The 26,416-nt window shown below is 34.7% G+C and overlaps 1 protein-coding gene and 2 long non-coding RNA genes across 3 annotated transcripts in view; 1 reads left to right on the top strand and 2 right to left on the bottom strand.

Moving 5' to 3' along the window:
• LOC116771683 (membralin) overlaps positions 1-26,416 on the bottom strand; it is a 69,262-nt gene that overhangs the window by 20,094 nt on the left and 22,752 nt on the right. Inside the window, exon 9 of the mRNA XM_032663589.2 lies at positions 16,793-16,925. Within this exon, the coding sequence (XP_032519480.2) occupies positions 16,793-16,925 (133 nt within the window). The remainder of the gene's footprint in view (positions 1-16,792; positions 16,926-26,416) is intronic.
• LOC133320264 (uncharacterized) lies at positions 13,580-14,643 on the bottom strand. Its single transcript, XR_009753684.1, has 3 exons — positions 13,942-14,643; positions 13,801-13,870; positions 13,580-13,708 (listed from the first exon to the last, which is right to left on the bottom strand). It is a non-coding gene; the product is annotated as an uncharacterized LOC133320264 (long non-coding RNA).
• Positions 13,583-16,581, top strand: LOC133320265 (uncharacterized). The gene is made up of 2 exons (XR_009753685.1): positions 13,583-13,723; positions 16,051-16,581. It is a non-coding gene; the product is annotated as an uncharacterized LOC133320265 (long non-coding RNA).

Raw genomic sequence — 26,416 nt, 5'->3', positions numbered from 1 at the left:
ACCAACTTCTTTTGGCCTGAAATCGAGAATATGGATCTGGACAACATGTGGTTTCAACAGGACGGCGCTACGTGCCACACAGCACACGCTACGATGGAAGTTCTGCACGAGCAATTTCTGGACATGGTCATCTCGCGCGGAGGCGACGTGAACTGGCCACCGAGATCGTGCGATTTGACCCCACTGGACTTTTTCTTGTGGGGTTTTCTTAAGTCGCAGGTCTATGCCAACAAGTCGCAAACCACCGATGCCCTCAAAGTCAACATACGCCACGCCATCGATCAAATACAGCCCGATTTGTGCGCCAGAGTCATCGAAAATTGGACCTTTCGTGTGCGCGCCACCAACCGAAGCCGTGGCGGTCATTTGAATGATGTCATATTCCATACATAATGGGGTCGATAGACCTTCCAAATAAAAAAAAAATTTCGCAAATATCTTTCCTACATGTATTTTTTTTTGCATTTCAAAGATCAAGCGCCCTTAATGGAAAACACTATACTTATTGAGTTGATTTAAGCCATTTGACATTTGGGAAAACGGCCGGTTATATGCTGTAAGTAAAAGCCACGTAAAAACAGAGTCTCAAAATTTTAACGGATTAAATTTTGTAGAAATAAAACTCTGGGAAAATAATAGCAACCTACATCCATAATAATAAAACCATATCAAAAATATACGGTATCTCATATATAAAATTCTCGTGTCACAATGTTCGTTCCCGTACTCCTCCGATACGGCTTGACCGATTCTTATGAAATTTTGTGAGCATATTGAGTAGGTCTGAGAATCGGCCAACGTCTATTTTTCATTTTCCCCTTAGTGATAATGGTTGTTCACCCTTAAACTATTTTTTTTTATTTTTGAACGAAATTTTTTATTTTTATTTTTTTATAATGTGGCATCAAAAAATACATACAACTATAAGTTTTGCTTTTTTATCACCAACCCCTATTTTTTATATATATGTAAACACAATGCGAGTGCATGTTTGTTTCGGTTAATATCTAAAATGGCTGAACCGCCTTTAACGGGACTTATTGGCAGGTAGCTGATGTAATAAAAAGTAACTTAGGGAGGCAGGGCACATACGGGGCTTTAAAGTTTTGTCATAGTTTCTTATTATTTTTTTCACTCAGACGGAGTCGCGGATAACAGCTAGTAAAATATAAAATAATATTCGAAAAAAAAATGTGTTAGAACATACATGTCTATGGGCTCTGAACAACTGAGAATTAAAATAAGTTTTATTTTAATAGTTCATCAATTATAATTTAATAGGATTTTGAAAATATTAATGGGTTATTATAAATAATTACAGACGTAAACTTGTAAAAAAATAATGAACCCGAACCTCCTTGATACCTGGTATACTTTTAACATTTAATATTGGACAGGTATATAATTTGTAGTATTACTTGTAAATATAAGAACTACTAATGATCCAACACACTAAATCATAACTATGTGATGGTATTTGAATAAAGGAATTCTTTGAAATCATAGCAAATAATAATCGAATATGCATATTCGTAGTTCATTATGAAATAATCTTACATAAACGGATAAATTTAAACATTTTCAGGATTGTTCAGATTCTATTAAAACAAAGGCAAAGTACCGGCGTTTTATATGAGACTTCCAACAGTTAGAAAGTTCCTCGAACCAGAACTTAAGGCAAATAAAACGCGTACTTCAATAAAGCTTTGATAGACTTAAACAAACATTATTACATTAAATTTATTTAAAAATACATAAACCTAATATATATAAATTACGATTTAAACCATTAACATAATAGTATTAGCTTTCAAGTACAGAGATATTTAATTTTCAAAACTACAAATATCATGGTATGTCACGTATGTAATAAATACAGCTCATGAAATATTCTCACTATTAGTGAAAGCACATGTACCGGAGTCTGCATAGGTATTCTGATCTGCGTACACGTATTCATGGAATGTTGTACAAAATATCAAACGGATATATATGAAGTATTGATTAACGGCCTAGAACATTATATGGGTTCACATATACTGGGATGGTCGATTCACGATATTTTTGTATGAATAGGTTTTGGAATGATTACTATGTAATGTTGAAAATGTAAGAGAAATAACAATGTTTTATAATTATAAACATATTTAATGAGTACACTAAATAATAAATATCAACAAATTCTCATCACAAGTTTCTCTTTCTGAATGATCTCTTCGTTAGTTCAACTGGAACAACTAGGAATTTGAAAATTTTTCGTCGTACATTTAAATGTTACGTTCAAGACGTCACATCCTAACAATAAATATGGGCAATAAAATATAAATTCAAAATTTACAAATTTTAAACGAAAACGATAAAAATATTATAACAAAAAAAAAATAGACGTAACTCAAAAACAAACTGAGTTTCAAACGAAACCACACAAAATTCGCTCGGATAAAAGTGTGAGGAGGTGTGGGAGGGAGGAGGAGGTGGGAGGAGGGGTGTTGGGAGGAAAAGGCTCACAATGCTGATTGAAAGCAAATAATGAAATCATAGGGAATGGAGCTTTGGCCGCGCCCGCAAATACTGTGAAAAATTGCAGCCGCGAACTAACAACAATGAAAACGACGACCGAAGACCGAAGCGACACGGCTTGATTGAACCCCGATACATTGCAGTGATTACTGCGATGTTGTTTGGTTTCAACTACAAAACATTAACGTTCAAGAAATGCGAACGCTTCACAAAAAAATTGGTTGTAACGCTAGAAAACACATATTTCCTATAAGTATTAAGATTTAGACCCAGTTTCACCGAGCTCTGTTCGCTAAATCTAAAAGACCCATTTACTAACGAACCTTCAAAAATATAATTGTCTGTCAATATATCTACGTCCCACGATCAAAAATTAACAAGGCGTTATTAAATGACACGTTAAATGATCGGCTACCGAATTATTCCTTCTTATAAGACGACTTGTTTGCTACGATGCAACACTTTATCCCTTGATCGTATATATTCCTCGAAACGTCACTTGTTAGCTAATGCGACCAAATTTTATGTATCCTTGATTACATAGATTTAACATACAAAAGGCTTTCTATTCAGTTTACTATGTGTAACCTGTCAAAATCATGGTGTCATTAAATTGTGTTATAAATATAGGCAGATATTCTGTTCAAGCTATAAGTGATGAAAAGAGTACCTAATTTGCAATGTCAGAAAAGCCGGGGCTAAAATTTTTCATCATATGAAAAAGAAATTTTAATTCACCTTATTAATAAATACAATTAAGTAGTCGAAAATGACAAAACAGATGCTGTTGCTATGGCTACAAAAGATCAGGGGTGGGATTGGACATTTGAGTTTTGACAATACAATAGATTAACAGTCCGTGAGTCATTTGACGGAGCTCTAGAGCAGGAATAAATATTAATGTCTTGTTCAGACATTTAAAGAGATCAGTGCGTGGTGGGCCGCTCGATACATCTAAGAGTCCATCAAACTTAGCCTTAACAGGACGTTATTTATTTAACATTGATTAGTAAAACTGGGTCTTTAGATAGAAATAATAGTATGAATAAATAATACACGTATATTTGGACGAGTTTGTCTTATTAGGTATAGAACGTCTTAAATAAAGCTAAAAATTAAGTATTTAGTATTAAGTCCTGCAAATAATTCATACATAAAATATTTTTTATTCTGTCAACGTTCCTGGAGTCCTTATCAAAGGTCATCCTAAGACACTCTTATTTTGTTCTACCTCAAACTCACCAAAATGACATGTCAAGGTCATCTCATCTTGTCCTTTTGGTCGTTAGTGAAGCTTTCCGTCTTAAGAGACCCATCACGTGAAGATCTCGCACGAGTGATAACATTGATTTCAAGTAATTTTCTTGGCTTTATTCCAAACTGACAGCTGTCTTTGTTTTGTACAATATAATAGTAACTTTCAAACGATCATTGATAAGACACTTCACGTGTTGAGATTCGATAATAGACCATATCTGGGCACCGCAGTTTGTTTGTATAAATCGAATAAAAAATTCGAAAGTCCTACAGGAATAGGAAATAAGGAATGACCCAATTAAAATTCAGCTAAATCAATATAAAACCCTAAAGCAATCCAGTTAAAAAAAGAAAATTATATCAGATCCAAGACGTATGACCTTTAAATAGTAAAAATCCCAGCAAAGTACGTACATAGCAATTAATATACAAAAATAATAAAAGTCTAACTAAAGCGCACGTGTATCAGGGGTATTAAATTAAAAATTACCACAACGTTAGAACAGTGATGAGAATTTATTGTATTTCATATAGCCCATATGAAATGTGAAGAAAACTAACCGACTAAATTGCGTTCAACGTGTATAAGGCTTAAATAATGTGATACTAACATAATTTTTAGCGATGTTTTCATTGTGCCACGGACCACGGCTGTCATGGTAAAGAAAATGTTCAAACAGAGGTCGCAAACAGAGGAGCGCCGACCGCGCCCCAAACCCAGCAAACAAATGAAACACTTGACCGATCATTCTTAGCGTATACCTTGACATATTTCATAGCATAATTATGTAGTTATTTACAAACCCTCGCATAAAAAATCCTTGCAGGAATATATTAAAAAAAGAAAAAAAATCAGAAAAGCAGCGTAAAATGAAACAACACAAAGCCATTACGGAAAATAATAAACAAATACAATTCATTTCTGTTTGTTTATTAGACCATGCTTGATATTTATAAGAATAGTTACATTATTTCCAAAATAAACTTCTATGTGCTCGACGTTTGTGATTTTATTGTCAGGAGCGAATGGTCCACGATTTAAATACAATATTCAGCAAACACACTATCATGATACACATCGTACATTTACTCGGAAAAAAGAAGGATTCCATAGAAACGTAACGAGCACGGGACGCGAACCGTGGCTAAACCCTAGTTGATGAAAAAACAAATTTCTATAGTTTTTGCACATAAAATGAAGAAAAAGCTTTTGTTTTATATTCTTCAATAAATGAATAGCTTAATGAAATATTAAAATCAAATACGGGGCGGACCTTAAGACCGATAGAAGTGAAAATTACGTTATTTATAAATTGTATAGTTATATTGTTTTTAATGAAGTGTTAATGACCCCTTCAAACTAATTCTATTCATTAACCAAAAATAAAGTTTCAATGTCATTATTCGTCGAAAACGTACCTCCATATAAAAATAAGTGTAAGTAGAGGTCTTCTAATGCAGGTTATGGATAATATTCGGTGACTATGATTCGTGTTTCATGAGTTTTACTCACCCAAAAACTTTTCACTTCATATGAATAAGTATTATTTGAATTCCCCCGTATATTTAGTTATATTTCTGTCACTTAATAGACCCCTAATAGGATAGTATGTCCCCTAACAGGACACGGTCGCAGTATCCTAAGTGACTGTTAAAAATATAGTGTTGACGAATAAGCTTTCAAGTTGACTGTTGACATGTCTTAAATTATAATTCAAATTATTTCTATATAGTTTAAATCATGAATATATAAGACTTGAAAATTACTTGATAATTCAGCCATCGGTAATTTCCATTATTTCATCAAAAAAATTTAAATTCAGCCATTGGTAATTTCGATTACTTTATAAAAAAAAATTATAACAAGGTTCTGTTACAAGTATTAATTCGATCATTAATTATTGTCTCTCATGTTTTTTTACTATAAATTAAATATACTGCTTCTTATTTTTTCAAAACAATGCTTAGGTTTTTTCGTGCAACCTTGTGTTGGTGAAAGAAACATTTATACTATTAAATTTCTTATCAAATGATTCAGCCGTGAAATAGGATTTTTTTCTTAGGACTCCATATAACCTGCATATGTTAAACTGGGTTCCTTGTTTTCTATATTAAATGAAGGAAAAAAAAATTGTATGAACAATTTTCAAGATCAATAACATTGTCCGTTAGTAAGACAAAAGTAACAAACAGACTCTTGTTATGACTTCCCTGTATATCATTCCTATACTGTAGTTAAAGTTTAAGAGATTATGATACATAATTGTATAATTATTTTACAAATACATACCACTTGACAAGTTCTTTTGTCGTCTATCAGAGGTTCAAAGTAATATTAATATTAAATTCTGAATACAAGACAACAAACATTATTGAAACTAATTGAAAACCAACGATATTCAGAACAAATGTATACTTTCGAGTTCATTTAAAAAACACTACAAGGACTTGTTCACTTTAGTTTCAAATTTAGTATATAATATGAAGTACGTAGTGTTATTCCTAACACGCTGTATAGTCGTTTAGGTGTTCTGTAATAGCGTCATCTGTAATCAACTGGAATCAAGTAAGTAAATCATCATCGTAATGATATTTTAATTGAGGTCCCTATCACGGATCCAACGGTTTGTAACTTCGTTAGGCCGGTCGACTATTAACTAATGTAATTACTCTGTGAACAATTTTGCTCGTCACACTGAGTGTTTTAGTCTTAATATCCCTCCGATTCTTTTGATTATCCAACATTATACAGAAATTAAGATTCTAAAACGAATTTTATAAATTTATTCACTGTATTAGATTTATATTTGGGTGTTAATTTTCGTTCCAAAAGTACTTTTCCTGTGTAACTCTAAACCAAATTCTTGGAAACATTAGAAGTTAGAGCGATAATTCAACATTCAATCGAATGACGGTGTTAGTCTATTTTAAATCTCTATACAACAATGACATGTATAAAAGAAATTTATAAAATTTAAACACATGTTCAGTGAAATGAAAATTACTTTAAGAAAACATCCATAACATTATTCATCTAAAGCTTTCTGAAGTATTAAAAAGTATTTAAAATTAACTCGACTATGGAAGGCACTAGTTAATAAACTTAAGATTCGTTTTTTAAACAGGTTATTTATAAGTGTATGTATTATATATATAAATATGTATATAATATATTCATAACAAAACGGTTCGACACTTGTTGATCGTTTGTCTTGGATGCAAATGAGGCAAGGCGCCTGTGTCGGCGCCATAGCGACGATCAACAACCACTACTACACCTCGTTAATTCATACCAGCTAGAGATGTCACTTAAATAATTAAAAAATATTCATACACGAAACAAACATTATAATAAATATATAATCAGAAATAAATAGAAATTTATAATATACATTACAGTTACAATCACGGTACGTCGAGTCCGTTTATACAATTCAGATATAAAATTTAAAAAAAAAACTATTTAAATAAAACCACAATATCAACTTCAGTAACGAATCAAATTACTTCAAGCAATTCGAATTAAAAAGAAGAAAAAATATTTAATTCTTGAAAAAAAAACTTAAAGAACGAATAAACAAAAACGTATGAAAAGGAGCCGTAAACTACATATAAATATATATGTATAATACAATCAGTTACTCTGCACGTAAACAATCAGCATCAAACAGCACCTAGCAGCTCAGTATGAAGAGCTGTTGAAGCGTAATTAACGTTAGCCAGCAGCCGTCATCGCACATCCCACGCTTCAATGATCTCAACTATTCACCCTTACTGTAACATTTTTATCAACCGACTCACAAGAAACGAGGCTTTACACCAGACGAACTGTTATATTATAAACAATATAATATTTCCATTTTAAATTACCAAGAACACCTAAAAGTAATAATTTCCTATTAAACTTTTATTTTTAAATAACTCCGTAGTGTAAAATGAGAAGTGAAGTAATTTCGAGAGATAATCGGAATAAAAAGTACGTTAAAGAGACAATACAACAACACATGACACTTTAATAATATCTTATCAGCATCTTCATCTTATGGGATCAAAAGATAAACTTATGTTAACATCTTTTTATATATCAATTCAAACGGAATCAGCTACACGTCTTGTTTTCCCTAATAAGTCCACATAAAGTAGAAAACTGACCTCCTCCGAATGAATAAAGCTCTAATCGAAGGTTGCTGGGTACAGAGCATAAATCAGTCTCCCCCAGCTCTAGCGCTGGAGCCTTCAATTTGGCACATCCTTAAAATGACATACGAGAAGTCTCTTAACGATCCCGTCACCTCGCCGACTCCGACTCCGACTCTATATTTATATCATAATTCTAGATAAGTTATATATATGTTCACTTACAATGTTTTATCTTCTATGATAGAAAAAAGAACAAACGACTATTCGTGATTTTTTCTACCTATATATATGTATATAAAATTCTGTTCATACCAATAATTGACCACATTACAGCTACATATTGAAATATATACGGTAGCTATTTAAATGGTGACCACTTTGATTACAACGCAACGGTTTGTTCCGCTGACATTAATCGACTAGTGCTGTTCTTAATAATTATATAAAATTAGAAGTTATCGAGTATCGAAGAGTGTATTAGTGTTAACCTAATCCTATAGACACATCGGGTTATTGATTCAGCGGTATAGTGGGTACCGTGAAAGCAATCAGGCCGTTGTAGACAAACTGTCGGGGCGGAGCGTAATTGGCGGTCGACTAGATTTATGCGGAGAGAGGATCTTCACGCGGCCGCACTTAACAGTCGCGGTGACACACTCTGGGGTTTTGGTTAACTTGTTACAAGTACAAATATAATGTATATTAAACAAACATATACTTTAACCTTATTGAGGAGAAGAATAAATATGCATGAAATAGATATGCATAAATTTATTACCGATGAATATAGGTTCATTATCTTTTGCATATTTACATCGATGTTAAATAATGTAAGGGAGGGTGCGGTATGGAATCAACCTCGTAGGAAGGAACGGTCATCGCCCCAAATGACCGAGATCCACAAACACAATTGACACTTATTGCCCGACACCAACACTGCCAGTGCTTCGATATATTGGGGTAACACACGCTATTATTACACTAAGACCAGCATTTGTCAGCGTCTTCATGGGATAGGAAACATTTCAGTCAGTTACATGGTATGTTTTTTTTACTTTTACTTCCCATGAATCTATACTGAGGATACTGAGGCAAAAAAGAAAAACTGTCATTCAAATTGACCTTAAAGATTATGAAAACTTAAAATAATATCCCATTTATATTTAGTATGCCACATATGTTTGCATTCGCATATAATTAAAATTATTCACTATATAATGAAGACATTAATTACCTCAACATTTTTCAAAGCAGTACATCAAGTAGATACTTTCATATTAGCTTCATGTCTGAGATCAGAAAATAAAACGAGCTTTACAGAAACATCACAGAGTTTCACGAAATACTTTCATCGTTTAAGATTATTGCATATTTTTCATGTTTTCATTGTATCGAGGTAATTTAATAGTGAATCCAAAGAAGCAAGCAAAGTGTGCCTTCACAGTAGAGTGCATTATTACGACAAGAATAGCAAATTTAAATTGACAAAGAACTTAGCTACTTAGTGATCCGGCGGCGCACGGGAAAATACTTTAACAGATTATTATTTTATAATATGCCGTAAAAACATGTAAGGAAAATAAAAAATACGTTTACGATAAACCAACCGGAAAAATATCTACTTTTTTTTCTCGAATACATACTCAAGCCATCTTTTTAACTGTCAAAATACTTTTGAGCTTTTACGTTCATTGTCAAGTTGTCAAACATTATAGTATAAGGCATACATGCGAATATACGACTTATTTTTATTAAAAGTGTTACAATTTAATGACTTTATTTCATGTTTAAGGTGCTGTCTAGTCGTGAGGATGGACTGTGTATAAATATTTCAGTTTGTTTCATAGCTTCTCTAATTTTGAGACCAAGAAAAAGGTGTTAAAGGTGTTAAAGGTGTTAAACGGAAGAAACCGCTTCTGTACACGACCCTTTACACTATGATCGGTTCGTATTATGATCTGTAATATATGTATACCTATATAGCACGTCGTAAAAACTTCGTGTACCATTAAACTTAAACCACAGAAGATGAATGGAAAAACTTAAAACTTACACATTGAATATTTTTTTTATTATAGCTTTATTTGCTATCGCGAACTAATATTTAAAAAAAAAACATATCATCCGTGTGCTCCCAAATACAAGAAGAAAAAGGTAGACACAAATAAAAATGTATTTAAATAGAAAATTATACGCAAAACGCAATAAAACGTTATACAAATATCACCGTCAAGAACATCGACATGGAAGGGCAAACATAAAAGTCGGTGTAACGAGCTCAGTACAAACAGACAAACATATAGACAAATATCCCATACACCTGAATGTAACACACATAATTTGATACACACAATGTATATATTTATGTGTTTGTGTTGGGTTAATGTGTGCATTATTGTTAGTATGACTTGACAAAGACGATGAGTCTGCGACCTAAGCTAAGCTGTGTGCGTTAAATTTTGGCATGAGTTAACAACGGTTGTGTGTGTTTGTGTATGTGAATGTGTGCAATGTGGTCGTCATTGTGACATGTATGGGAGGACTTAAATAGCATGTGTATGCTAGCCAGCAACTGTCGACACTCATTGTACGGCCATAACAATCGGATTAATTTAATTAATGCCCGACTACCGGCCTGACATACACTAGTTAGGCCACACAATAGACGGACAAACCTATCCATACGACACTCATAACTGTTCCGAGCTGTAAATATATTCGATCGATTATCGTTAATTTTCTATTATTTTTTTATACCAAAGGGGAATCTTGAACATTGTTGTATTATTTGTATATCCAAGCATACGTATATTTAGCTTTTGAATATATTGGGTACACCTTATAATAGCTCTATGATAACATTTATTTGTTCTGTTGTCGTTTATTAAGATTGTTGGTAAATAAATACATTTTACCTTTTTTTCTATATTAGAATAACAAAGGAATATATCGAGTTAACGCTGAACGTTTGCAAAACAACGATATTGCTTTATAACATACTATTCATTTTATTGAAAATGTCTGAATTAACATCGGGAAGGATTTATTTTTAAGATATCAATTAAATAACAAACAACCAAAAACCAAAAAGCTTACAGTATATTGCTATTTGTTATATGCATCGAAACAGAGCTTGTATTATGATATTAAATATCCTATTGTAGGAATATGAGAGGGTAGAAGAGAATCAATGTAGGAATATGAGAGGGTAGGAGAGACTCAAACGACATATAAGCCGTTGTCAGAGGACATCGGGGCTCTTTTTCGTTCGTAACGCGCGTTGGTGTGATAGTTTAGTCGTTAGTAGATTTTCGAAGTGTGTTTAAATCTTTCGATTGTATTATATTCGGATTTCATTTAACGATTAGTTTAAATCAAGATAGTTGAAAGTTATTCATTTAGAATTGTTTTTATTTTTGTGTAAATTTAATAAATTTGCAGTGGAATTGTATCGAATGTTATTTTTTAAAAAGTCAATTCTTACCTTGTTTCTAAGATCAGAAGTGCGATACGTACCTTGAGAACCCCGTTTGGTAAGGCCTTGTTATTTCAATTTACCCACACATTATTTTTTTTTGTGTTTTATTAAATATTTCTTTATAACTTTTTTTAGACACTGAGTTATTTTAAATATCGTGTTACGTTATTATCGAGAATATTAATTTGTGTTAATTACTTTGATTAAGCGGTGAGTAAGATTTTATTGCGTTTGTTTGTTGATACGTTAATTTCTAGCGATCATACTTATTTAATTATTTTATTTTGTTACTAAAATGTCTGAACGTGAACGCAATTGTAGCCGCAGTGGTCTTGATAGTAATCCTCGTCGTGATCGTAGCTAGAGTCAGGGTAATAGTTCCCGTGAGCAATCCTTTGATGAGAATAACATGTTGAGACTTGATATGGAGGCAATGATGTCTCGTCTTAAAACGTTAGAGGCGAAAACAAGGGCTTCGTCCATGCCGCACCGCGCGTCGGTGAATTCACACGACTATGAGGAATTGCGTTACAAAGGTTTGAGGCTCGGTAGCGTTTGTAATAGGCAGTCATCACGACAGTTGCAGACACCAACGCGCGTCCGCGATATATCTCGCGTTTCCGATCGTCGTGTACCCTATAGGATGCGTGAATTATCGTCGATAGGGCATCTGGTTTCTCCGACGCATGTGACTTGACGTGAAGCTACCATTCAGAATGTTATCATCATCAGGATCCGAGACCTCGCTCGATCACGACAAGTAAGCGACGCGGGTATACCGTTGGAATTAGTACAGGCGAGTGTTACCGATTGCATTGCTAGTGCCATCAGATCAATTAGTACGGCTGAAAAATCTCGGTATTACTATATTTCGAACTTTGACCCAAATCTACACAATTTTGACGATTAGTGCATACAAATTGATTGCGCGAAAGTTTTAAACAATTGGAATGATTTAGAATGCCTTTCACGAATAGGAAATTGTTTGTTAGGGGATGCGAAATTTGGCTCAATAAATGGGTGTCTAGCTACCGTAGTTGGACCAATTCTAAGAAAGAATTCAAACCTTTATGTCCTGAAGTACCAGATTTTGCTGGAATATTGTTTGAAGTTATGTCTAAGAATTCCGATCACTATCCAACGTACGCGTAATATGTACGCCGGTCGATACTTTGCTTACGTATAGTGCAAGGACTGGATGAGGAGCTTATTTCGGTTATAATTATTCGCAGTGTCATTGATCCAAATATTAGGGCTACGGCGACAAATGCTAAACTATTTCCGAATGATTTAGTCGAATTCTTTTCAATCTATGTTAAACCAAATACAATTAGTGTTTCGAGACAACTATACTCGCGTTCGGAATTGTGAAACGTTACGACAGATAGACGATCTCTGGAGTATTCACGTAAACGTAATCTGAGTGATATCAGGTGCTTTTTCTGTGGGCAGTTGGGGCAAAAAGAAAGCTTTGTGTAGTAAGAGACCCAAAATCGAACGGTTATCAGGGAGTTTATCAAATAGTGAGGGCGTTAAGTTATCTAGGCTCGAATCATGCACATATTTTATGAATTAATGGTGATGATTGTTCAGTCTGATGTTTCGATGACAATTGATACACCTCTGGTAGGTAACTATTTAGAGAGGGTTACTAAGAGGATAATTAATGAATTCTCTCGGTACTTGATTACGGGAACTGCTACATCAACCGTAAACATAGGCAGCATGTCAATTAAACTTAAATCCAGCATTCCTGTGTATAATCGGTCATATCAACTCTCACACGCTGAAACGATCCGTGGTCGTGACATAATAACAGATTTGCTTGAAAAGCAAATAATAAAGGAATGCTCGTTTTTAGCTACCACTATTGAATACCTGGGTCGTACGATTAGTAAAGGTCAGGATAGGCCAAGTCGTCAGAAAGTGCGGGCCTTAATTGATTCAGCCGAACAAAAAAAATCTTAAGCAAGTAAGGCAATTTCTGGGGTTAGCTAGCTATTTTAGGCGGTATATAGTTGGGTTTGCCCAAAGGGCTGCTTGCATAGCGGCACTTACTAAAAATTAACTTTCATTGAGGTGCTGAAAAACAGGCCGCTCGTGACTACATCATAGATTGTCTTACAAGTGAGCCAGTACTCGCCATTTATGATCCTACGCTGCCAATAGAAATACTACACAGATGCGAGCTCGATTGGTTACGGAGTCGTCATGATGAGAGTGCATAAGGGAAATCGTAAACGAGTACTGCCTTATTGTAGTAGACTCACTCAGGGGGCTGAGAGGAAGTAGCACTCGTACGAACTGAAGACGCTGGCAGTGATTAAGGTATTAGAGTATTTCAGGCATTATCTTGTGGTTGCACACTTCATCGTGGTTACTGACTGTAACGCGTAGAAACTTACCCAACGTAAGAAAGACTTGTTGCCAAGGGTGGCTCGGTGGTGGGTATACCTCCAAGAATTCGATTCTAACCTGGAATATAGAAAAGGTTGTCTTTTGTCCCATGCAGATTATCTTAGCCGCAATCCGGTTAACTTATGTACCATTAAAAGACCGCTAAATTGGGCGCAAGTTGCTCAGGCTTCTGACGAGAAAACTCACTCTCTAAAACAAAAACTGGTGAATGGGCAGTTAAACCTCAGTCGTTATGACATCCTTTAAGTCAAGCTCTCACCTATTGGTGAAAATCCTAATTTTTGTTGTTATATTCCAAAAGGCCATAGACTGTCTTATGTGTATTTTCACGACGAACATGATCATCAAGGGGTTGATAAAACTGTAGACTTGATAACAAAACACTTTTAGTTCCCAGGGTTGAGAACATTTGCAAAGAAAAAAAAAAAAACATTTCCCATTGTTTGGTTTGCCTTTCTCATAAAAAGGTAGCTCGTGCTCTTTCACGGCTCATTCATTCATGGGAGAAAACCAGACGTAGCATTTGAGGCAGTCCATATGGACACCTTGGGCCCCCTACCAGAAACTGACGGTCACCGTCATGTACTTATTATTATAGACGCGTTTTCAAAATTTTGTTTATTGTATCCCATGTTCCGACAAGACACTGACGAACTAAAGCAACACTTCACTACCATGGTGTCTCTCTTTGGAACTCCAAAATTAATTGTCACTGATCGGGGACGCATGTTTCAATGTTTCAAAGCACTGATTTTATTAATTGGGTCAAGGACTTGGCCAGCTGTTTTGTTGAGGTTACAGCTGATCCTAAACATAACAAAACGCAAGACAAGTCAATATTCTGCTTTAAACCTGCTTATAGGTGCTGAAGCTGCCACACCGCTCATACGTAGTTTGATACGAGACGTTACTGTTGAAGGCTCAAGTGGTAATCGAGAAGTCCTTCGTCAAATGAGTCGTCAGAGGGCATCTAAACTCCTTCGTGCCAACTAAACTCGTCAAGATGCCTATGCTAACTAGAGCCGTAAACAGCTCACTCTTTTGAACTAAATTCCTTCGTTTTTGTTAGCAAGGTGGCTCAGTCAACAAGGAAGCTGGACTCATGTATGCGGGGACCATACCGGGTTATGAAGACACTATCACACTGCCGATATGAGCTGCAGATGTTAGCTGGCTCATATGGCAAATCGACTCGAGCAGCTGCGGAATATATGGTCCCGTGGAAGTGAGAATGGACTCCCGATGTGTGTTCTGCTTTCTTTGATGGTGAGGTATTTGCCTTATTCTGCCTAAAATTTTGACTAAAACTCCTTTTGAGATTTTATTGAAACTTAATCCCATTGTGTTTTTTATTTTAATTTTGTTTTGACACAAATCTCTAAATGTATTGGGGTTAAAGCGAGGACACATGAGTTACTTGTTACGATGTGAGCGTTTGTCTTGGAGTGTATTGGACACGCTGTATTAGAGGTTAGATCTCTGGGTCTGGGATAGCTGTCTTGGAGTGCATCGGACAGGCTATGCCAGAAGTGGCGCTGTGCCTGGGACAACCGTTTGCCTTGGAGTGCATCGGGCCCGGTTGTCCTAGAAGTGGTGTTGTGTCTGGGATAACCGATCGCCTTGGAGTGCATCGGGCCGGTTATCCCGGAGGGGACGCTTAGGTTGGGATAACCATTTGCCTTGGAGTGCATCGGGCCGGTTATCCTAAGAGGTACGTTGAGCCTGGGATAGCCGTTTACCTTGGAGTGCATCGGGTTCGGTTATCCCAGGAGGGACCATAGGCCTGGGATAATTGTTTATCTTGGAGTGCATCGGATACGTTATCCTGAGGATCTGGTCTCTTGGTTAGGAATTAATTTAGTATGTTCGGAAGCTTGACTTTGATAGTGAGTTGTCTATCGAGCTGTGGTTGTAAAAGATCATGAGTTTATTTATGGGATGTTGGTCGGCCAACATTGCCTGTATCAGATGGTATGTTTTGGAACATGTTTTTATAATAACCTTCACACACACACCAAGTCATGCCTCAAGCAATTCCTTGTGGGTCTCTGACGAGGTGTGAGGGGGCGATCTTCCGACAAGTCCCGCCCCAAGTGGTTGGTTATTGGGATGTTTTACAACCACTTTGTGTGGGCTATGTTTGTTTAGCTCACTTTACATTGACGTTAACAATGATGTTACTGTTGAGTTAAATCAAAAATCGAAAAGATTTCTGCCGTTATATTTCTCAATTTCAGACATAGACAATGAGGGAGAAGAGTTGTGTCATGACGCCAACTTGCCTCCGGAGGTTGACCTGCCTGTGGAGGGGACTGAGCCGCAATCAAGCCCGTCTGGAATGTCAAGACATTCAAAACTGAATACGTCTAGTGCGAATGAAAAGAATTTCCTGCCCTTGGTGCTAATACTACGTTTTGGACGTCAAGAAAGTTAAACACAAAGGAGCCCGGGGACGTGCTCATGTCAGGAAAGGCCGTGTAGGAATATGAGAGGGTAGAAGAGAATCAATGTAGGAATATGAGAGGGTAGGAGAGACTCAAACGACATATAAGCCGTTGTCAGAGGACATCGGGGCTCTTTTTCGTTCGTAACGCGCGTTGGTGTGATAGTTTAGTCGTTAGTAGATTTTCGAAGTGTGTTTAAATCTTTCGATTGTATTATATTCGGATTTCATTTAACGATTAGTTTAAATCAAGATAGTTGAAAGTTATTCATTTAGAATTGTTTTTATTTTTGTGTAAATTTAATAAATTTGCAGTGGAATTGTATCGAATGTTATTTTTTAAAAAGTCAATTCTTACCTTGTTTCTAAGACTATGCATACAATCGACTCGCTAATTAATAACGAACGTGATCACTTTCCAATAGACCAACATAGAACTCATACAGATATACATTATATAAAAAAAATAATTATCATGAATAATTGATATTCAATGTTATCTATTATATAACTTTATTTAGCTTTTTATGACTTACCTCAGCCAGTGTCTCTTGGCTATGGCTGTGTGACAACAGATAGCGTCATACTGATCAGCGATCCACACTATCAAGATGATGTAGAACGCTGTAGTCGTGTCGTTGAAAAACTCCGACATTATCGCCTCCATACCTGTTGAAGACATGATAACATTATGAGGTATTAGGTATAATAACAATATGGAGGAATTCCATTAAGATTTTATCGATCGAAATAAAATTGCTCTGAATTTGGTGATAGGAATATCCGATTTTAGATCAAAACGTGTCAATATATATAAAAAAAATACAATCCACTTTCTTGTTACAATCCGAAAGTATATATCATAAATCCAGCGCATATTTTAGTGCAGTACAGTATTAAATATCGCGGGGGTCATGTGTGAACAGTCATCGGAGACGAAGCGTCGGGTGTTGGACTAATTAGGTGTCGACAATTACGAGTTAACGATCGTAATACGAGCAGGACATCCAGGAGCTTATTAAGTGTTCAGGACGTGCTGGAGGTTCAACGGGATTCTTATATATTGAAAAAAAAGGATCACAGAAAAGTTACATACAGATTCAATATTAACGAAATTGATTAGAAATATCACTATAAAGATTGAAGGGGGATAATACATTCTTTTTTTTATTAAACGTAACGAAATCTGTCTTCGTATTTAAAGTTCGCATCTTACTACACACGATGCGTTTCCCGTTTCTCATTCAATAACTTGGTTTACTATGATATGGGAAGATTCAACTAAGCACGAGTTACGAGACTGTATTATTTTAACAAATAAAATTTCCTATTCCGTTAAAACTTATAGAATATAACTGAAACAAAAACATTCCTCAACATAACAATAATATGATATTCAATGATTATCAAAGACCGAATCTTCGATATAAATATTTTTCAAGTTAGTCAACCGCAAAACAAATCCCGATGTATAACCATGAATCCCGTATGAATTTCACAGCTACAGACAATTGGACCGCGGGCATAACTCAATATAGGAGAACCGTCCGGCGCCGGGGGTTTATTTGCATTTTGATGAGGCCCACGACTGATACAATAAACACGTTACACCAGACGCAGGCAGGGACATCGGTGTCACGGACACTTACTGGCGTTTAGCACTGTCTTAAATGTTACACTGATTAATACACACTATCACATACATATACGATGCTTACCAGCACCGATCCTGTGGGATTAGTTCGGATTCAATTAAATCATTAACTTGATTGGACCAATGCAAGCCATAGTGCTATATGAAGAGAGCGTTATTAAACGATTTTTTTTTTAAATCATTGATGTAGATAAAAAAATAATAAAAGACTTATCAGCTTATTTAGAGGTACATATGACAAGAGCACAAGATAAATAATTTAACAAGCAACATATTTGTCATGACAGAGGCTGCGGAACATTTATTTAATACCATTATTAAATCATTAATAAAATCATTTTGCATTTGTGTATCGCGCGTGCCTCTCACGCATCTCCGGCGATCTACGTCTTGTGCCGGAATTAATATTAATAGCGGACGCCGTCACGTCGCCCGCCCCGTGCGTCCCGTCCGTCCCGTAGGTCCCGTCCCGTCCAGTCCCGCCCCGTCCCGTTCCGTCTCGACCCGTTCCGTAATTTGTTTACTCGCCTCGCTACGGATTACGTCGCTCGCTCCGTTGAATTGGTAACAGCCGTGACTTTTTAGCTGTCAATGATGAACCGATAACAGACTCCTGTGCTATATTTATATATTATGTGTTGTATTAAAGTTAAAAATATTGTAATTGTTATAAACCTATAATATGAGGAATTTAAAGCAAAGCATTAATTTACATATAAAATTTAACAAATGTATAATATTTATTTATATTATTAACGGAATATTTATAACATTTACTAAACTTTCAAATATGTGAACAGATTTCATCGTAAATAAATGTATATTTCAGGGGAAACGAATCCCAGAGATCACTCCAACCTAAGTCACATCTGAACCTAAGTAAATTTTGTCAAATTAAAATCTATGTATCTTCTTCTAAGCTCAAGGGCTATCCAGGCTACACGGCGAGGTGTTGGATGGCACACAAATTGTTCATCCCGGGATTTAATCAAGGGGGACACCCGCAGCGGCTGTCGTGCCAGCTTCCTTGAACTTGGTGCAAATTGAGAATAATGGATCCTGTATCGTTTTAGGGTACCTCCGTTAATACCGTATCGCCTGACATGGATCCCAATACTACGTACATTTTAATGAACATTCGTTCAGTTCAGTGTACATATATCAATATCTACGAATGTCCGTATATCATCAATAGGGCCCCGTGTTTAGGTTTCTCGCTAAGCCTTGCATCCCTGATCCATCTTTACGATCTCGTTAGTGACGGTAATCGTTGCAGGAGGGAGATTACTGCTGTGCATTATTAGTGTTTTTATTGATTCACTCGCCTCCCGTCGTAAACTTAGATTATTATTCGCGACTCCGCCCCCCTCCCCTACCTCGTCTCCGCAGCCTCCCCCCGCTGCCCCCAGCCGACTTGTTTTGTTACTTAATCCCAGCGATAACAACATTTAACGACGTCTAGGTGACTGGCGGAATTCCACTTGGATGTTTAGTGCTCATTCTATTTTCATTAACCATTCAGCCACTTAATGATCCGGATCCTATGGGAGTGATTCAATGACTCGCTGTCCACGGAATCGTGCCTTGGCGTGTTCGAATGTCAACGCGGACGTTCCACCGAAATAAAATGTACATCACGTGTTTACTAATGTAATTATTTTGTCGTTCATTTAGTAAATGGGTGCTTTAACCTATATATTTGTTAGCAATTCGTTAAATTTTAATTAAAGTCTTTCTTTAATTATGCTATTTGTAGAAAATTTTTAAGACCTCATTATGTGTGAGAGTATATTTTGTGAAAAGTTAAACATAGGAAGTGAATTGAAACATTCATTAACAGTGTCTGTATCATATTTCCTTTACAAGTTATTTTTTAAGGTACAATACAATATATTTAAATTTTTACATCAAATATATGAAAAATTATAAGATAATTTAAAAATAAAATAAGAAAGTGTTATCATAACAATCTGTGTATCAAACCACCACAAGACCTTGTCGTATATTCAAGAATCGCATAAGAAAGTGTAGTGCATTCTGTTATCTATCACAAGTTGCATAAGATACATAGTGCTATACTAGTTATGATCTGATCTACAAACGGAATGACTAGCCAATTTGTATCGAACGCTGCAACATATTAATAAAGCCTATTGTGTCTGTTGTCTTGAACAGATTAGTCTAGAGATATATCTCCAATCTGTGGTATAATGTGCTCGAGCTTCTAAATTAAATTAAATATTCCTCCCATATACGAATTAAAAACAAAGAGAATCGAAGTTATACATTAGCATCATTAACAATATGAGTTTTAACTTGTTATTATTATAATTGGATGTTACAAAGTTAGACAGTACAATAATTTAAATAAAATCCGAAACAAACTACAAAAGTGTGAAACAATAATAAAATATTCATACTTAAGGTAAACGTTAGATTTAAATATAACCAAAAACATTTAGTAACAATTAATCGCTGAGCTAAAATTTGGTAAGGACTATTTGTATATCATATAAAGATTATAACCCGCCACGTCTAGGAGAGGAGAAGTCGATCATTATCTGTTGAAGAGGTTAAGTTTGATAAGCCGATTTCCCTCTCAACTAAAACATAAGATCATCTTGCTGGAGTTGGTTATCAGATAAGTTACAACACAACAGTCACACTCACAGACTAGTGTTGAATATGTCAATCGTACTATTAAAGGGTCGTGCATATAGTATCCCACGTTTAAGGTCCTAGTTTAATTAGGGCAACGGTTTAATGAACTACTAATGGTGAAAATGGATCACAGCCACGGCCGGCTAGATGTGCCCCGCGGTCAAATCAACATTTACCCTCGGATCGAATTACGGCCTGCCGCGTCCTAGCCCGTAACTTAATTGATTCAGCGCGCCGGCACACCTTTTTGTTTCTACAACGTAAAAAATGCAAAAACCACTGCTAATTCAATAACCTCACATTTTCAATCCGACCGACGTTACCGGCTATATATATTCGATTTTAAAATGTACGGAAATAATATGGAACATTTTCAGTACACAGTTTTATATTATTACACACTCTGAATTTTTATAGATATGATTTAATATTGAGTTACTGGATCGTAGTTTATATAAAAGATAGAAACTAAATACAGTGTCGTATAGAGTATGGAGTGTGTCGTCGATGTATGAAAGGTACAAGACACGTGCAATTGAACATCATTCCACACGAAAAGATATACCGAAGGTACCTGAGGCCAATAGACGAACGGAGGAACATTCCGTCGAAACATCCAAGGATTTTCGTATTTCACGTCGTCTCGAGAGCTCATCGATGTTATTCGAGCAAAATTATTTATACTAATAATATAAATTAAGCGGTGAGGACGTGCTTTTATACTAAAAATGTTAAAAATTCAGTTAAAAAACAACCAGAGAATTGATGGAAAATAGTGTCTGGACCAATATTTATAGATTAATATAATATATTCTATATCATGAAAAATATGAAATACACATATTTTTTAAATACTTCATCTAATAAAATGAATTCACATCATTGTAGTCTCAGAGGATCTGAAATACCAACGTATGAAATAATTTTAAATTAGCTTTATAAAAGATTCGTTATAAAGTACGCAGTAATAAAAATAAAAAATAATAATAAAAAAAAGGAACTAGGAAGTCACTGGGGAGTGAAGCGCAAGCAATATTGCAGAATTCGATTTAAAACAGCGACACGCCTCCGCGTCCACGTACCAATAAACAACACAAAATTAACGAACTAATTCCCTTGTAGACTGGAACATTATGTTCCGTTATGATTATATGATATGATATGACATGTTATATTGAAAATTAAACGATACTAAAAATATATTCCACAAAATTTTGACATAGCATACCATTACAACTTTAAGTTTTAACCTTTTTATTGCATGGGCATTTTGACCAATTTTTTTTGGGGTCAGTAATAAAAATTGTTAACACAATAAGTGATATAAATTCTAAAGTATTTATTTTGTTTGCAACATGTTTTACAGGCCGGCCGGCCCTTGTATGACACCCCACATCATAGATGGTTCCGTATGATCAGGTTCCCGTCCGGTCGCTTCCGACCGCGGAAGTTGTCAATTTACACAAACTGAATCAATGCTCATAAAACCCACTTATGGTACACACGTAATTGGGTCTCATGAGCGAAATTATGCTACACTAGCTCTAACACACTTAGTGGTACACGTTATCACATATATTACACCTTTATACTTAGTAGAGTTTGTTTTAAATAATTTATAAATTAACAAAATACATCGAAACTTTTAAATATTCAATTAAGTTTATATTAAGCATAACTTTAACGTACTAAAAATTTTTTTTAGTAAATTCTTTCCTAGTTCCTTTATAATAATTAATTTATTAATTACGAACATCCAGCTGTGCCGGCAATGAAAGTATTGCATGTTTTTTATTTAATGTAAACTACACGAGACAGAAGTCACAATCAATATCCTTTGTTTGACTTGATCCGATCGATGAGGGAACTAATTGTGTCTTGAGGCGATAGCATCAAATGTGCCCTGTCCAACTAACAATTAAATACTTGCAAAACCTTTAGCATTTAACTCTCACCATACAAAATATTTATTGCTATATTTGAAATTGCAAATGTTGAATAGGATTAATTGCATATCAAATAACGAACAAAAGTGAAATTCTTATCAGACAATTTAATAACCAGTAGTCCGTATCTATGTTATACGTTGGTGTGATACGTGGAGTAATTTAGCTCAGTTTATTATTAGATACTCGGATCGGAAATTTTTTGGTTAAATATAAAGGCCGTCTGAAATAATACAAATACACAGTGTAATTCAGGAATTCCTAACAGGTTGTTAACTAATACTTTTTGTTGTAAGAAATTTAGTTTATCGCTGCAAAATAAGTTATCTATAAACCCAACTTTTTCAATCAGTAGTTTAGTTATTTAGAAGTTTAGACAAACGTTCATAACTTTCATTATCTACCTAATAATAGCAATAATTTTCGAAAAGTATTAAGAAACAACGTTTTAAATAATAATCAAAACTCTTGATAGACAATTTCTTGATTCCAAATTAAAACTTGCATACGACATATTTTAAAACAAATAAAAATAAAGTGAACCAAAATATTAAAATAAAAAAATATATATCAAACAAAATAGAACCACATTCACTTATAATTAAGATTGAATTTTGTAAAAAAAAAACAACATGACACCTAGCACTGTTGTATTTACAAACAAGTAAACTAAAAAATACGTTCGAATTAAAAATATAAATATAAATATCTCGAAAACAAAAACCTCTGCATAAATACAAGAAATAAACTTATTAAAATATCCACAAGTACACAAGGAAACACGGCGTTATACAACATAATATTAATTCGTCTGAGATATCTTATACTGGACTCAGTATAAGTAGTAGAATGTTCTTGACAGTTGCCTTCGGTAGGTGTGCTACGGTGGAGGGTAGGATGTATTTTTTTTTCTATTTTCTTAACGTAAAAGATATCGCATCTCATCTAAACAGTGGCTCGGGGGAACGAATGTTATGTATAATTAACTCGGACATAAAATGCCAGATATTGCCTTGTTCGCGCTTGTTAATGTAATATAAGTTTTTTTTTTTCATTAGATTCATATTCAGGTCAAGCAAAGTATTACTTATTACTGTTAAAGGCACTATTTTTGTATTTTTTTTTATCTATTAAAAATCCTTTCAATATTGCGCTTTCTTTCATATAAAAAAAATTAAATTCACAAAAAATATATATTTTTTGATTGAATTACATGTAGTTAAATACGAAAGTCAACTTTAGACTTCCGCTATCCTAACCGTGTCAAGAGTCCTTTTATATTAATTAAACATAGTTGATAATTGACATTTTAAAGTTGACATTTTAAATTTACTATAATTCATATGAAAAATTAACAAATGTTATTCTCGGATTTACTTCACTTTTCTGCAGCAAAACATGACTCAAAAGAAGTCAACGGTTAAAGAAAATTATGTGGAATTACAACAAACAGTAACTGTACAATACATTTAACTTAATAATAACAGGGTTGTCAGGCTGATGTTAATTCAGTCAGCAGAATTAAGTCGCATCACACCTACGAACACCCTAGATGCAACACCCCTGGAAATTCAATGACGCGGATTTCATTCCAGGACCTTAACTTTGTCAAATGAACTTTCGTTCTGTTTCAGCAATATAAGTATCAGTCCGATACATAGTGTTAAAATTTACACATTTATCTCAAAGTAATATGTTTGAAAAAAAAAATCTTAAAGAAAATCCACAGCCGACTGAGCTTTTACGATACAAAAAAATACGACTTTTTTTATTTAAATAATTAACAAATATGTTAACGTAAACATTACATATGCTAACGTTGCGATGTTGGTACATATTGGTACAATATATTACGTATGTATATTCAAATTAATTAATATAAAGTACTAATTCACGAACCATTAACATATCTGCGCGAGTCTATAATCAGACTATCAATAAAACAAATCCCTTTCACAAATCAAACTAAAAATTAAAGTTTTCCCAATTAAAACCATCCAAAGGTACGGACAAAGTTTGAGAGTCTGTCTCAGATAACAGAGACGTCTGGGTTCCTTATCTAGGATTAATAACAAATGATCCAACTATTGACTTGGATATAGGATAACCTTTAGGATGACAACGAATCGATTTAAACAATGAATATACGTTAAACATATTCATAAATACATAGAAATGTTAATATAAAGACTCGCTCTAAGGATGTTCTGAATTGAAATAAATTGAAAGATTAAATTATAAAAATATAAAAGTTAAGAAGCTAAACATTTTCAAACTTGTATTGCTTATAAATAACTAACATTCATTCGAAGAGCAAAACTCAATAGCAGGGAGTCCGTTAAGTAATAATAAAAGTATCACAGCCCTTCCAAGTATCGAGGATAGAAAAATAAAGCAAGCGAGAGTAGACTTGAGGAAACTTCACCGGCGGTGCTCTGCTAACTGTTATTACGAACAACTAACTTATAACTAGCTTAAAAATATCACTTTACACTCGACCACCTTTATTCGATTCTTTATTTATAAAATTCAAGCGTCCGTCTGTGGTCTCAAAATTACTCACGGTTCATACGATATATAGGAACATACACAACATTTTTACAAATCACCGGGATTACAAACAAATACATACCTTAAAAAGTATTCAGAAATATTCAGGAAAAAAATATTTTTGTATCTCAAATTTTACTAATTATAACTTTATGTATCTCAAAGTCAATACTCAAAGTGTCGGTATTTATCACGAAACATATACTTAAGTTTGAAATTACTTTCATTTGCCATAATTAAATAGCAATGTATTAAAATTTTCGTTACCCAAACATATATCGCAGCATTGCCCTGAGCATTAATACCTGACGTCGACATACATCGCATGGGATGCGCGTAATAGCATTAATTATTATTTGAAAAAATATAACGGCCAATACCGTAGTAATACGTCGGGGCTTCCACGTAAAACTTTTTTAAGCCTTTACGTGTCGAACGGGAATAAATTTCGCGTTGCATTTTTTTTGTTTCCTGTATATTATATTTCGGTGGGTGTACTCATTTATTTGTTTTCCAATTACGACATTAAATCGCACTCGCAAATCTGCCTTCGCATTTCGTTATGGTAAATCAAAATAATATTTACGGATGATTTTAATTAAAATAATAACGTACGTATGTCGGATACGTGTTTATATTTGAGGATACGTCATAGACGGATGTCGCATGATGTGAGATAATAATAAAATTAAATCCACGTGACTCCGTCTTTCGCGATGAAGCAGCAACTGGCGGTCACCCATCATATTATATTTTAACGATGCAGCAGCGACAATAAAAATACACTCGTGCTAATTTGCTGCCCGACGTATAGAATGCATTGTACATGACATAACTATATGACAAAATGTTACGTGGAGATACTTTCACAGGATCCACGGAAAATATGTCACGAAATGAGATCTAACAGAGATAAATATATCACGTATACAATCAAACTGAATTAATCGAAACGATATTTATATATTAATGTATGGAGAACAATGATGGCATATTATATTTACAATAGCTCCACCCCGAAAAGACTAAATATGAAGCGCCTTATAAAAGTGCACACATCCCGTGACAGCAAATTGAATGAGCCGGGCGAGGTGTTTGCCGTTCATCAATCACCCAGTATGGATTTCATTTTAATGCGACGTCATCGATGTCTCACACAACTATGGTAGCAGCTATTGTATCTCGCAGACGGTTCCGGTCGTGTTTAGCCGCGTAATTAGCCGGCGTAGGGTTACCATAACGCGATACAGCTAATTAGTCATGTATACTTGGATCATATAAATGGAACTGAATTTAATTACATACGGAAATACATTCGTTATCTACCAGCCTTTACCTGAAATTACGGG

The sequence above is a fragment of the Danaus plexippus genome, assembly GCF_018135715.1.
Source record: "Danaus plexippus chromosome 16 unlocalized genomic scaffold, MEX_DaPlex mxdp_23, whole genome shotgun sequence".
Taxonomy (NCBI): domain Eukaryota; kingdom Metazoa; phylum Arthropoda; class Insecta; order Lepidoptera; family Nymphalidae; genus Danaus; species Danaus plexippus.
Note: the sequence above shows the minus strand (reverse complement) of the source record. Positions and strands in the feature narration are given on the sequence as shown.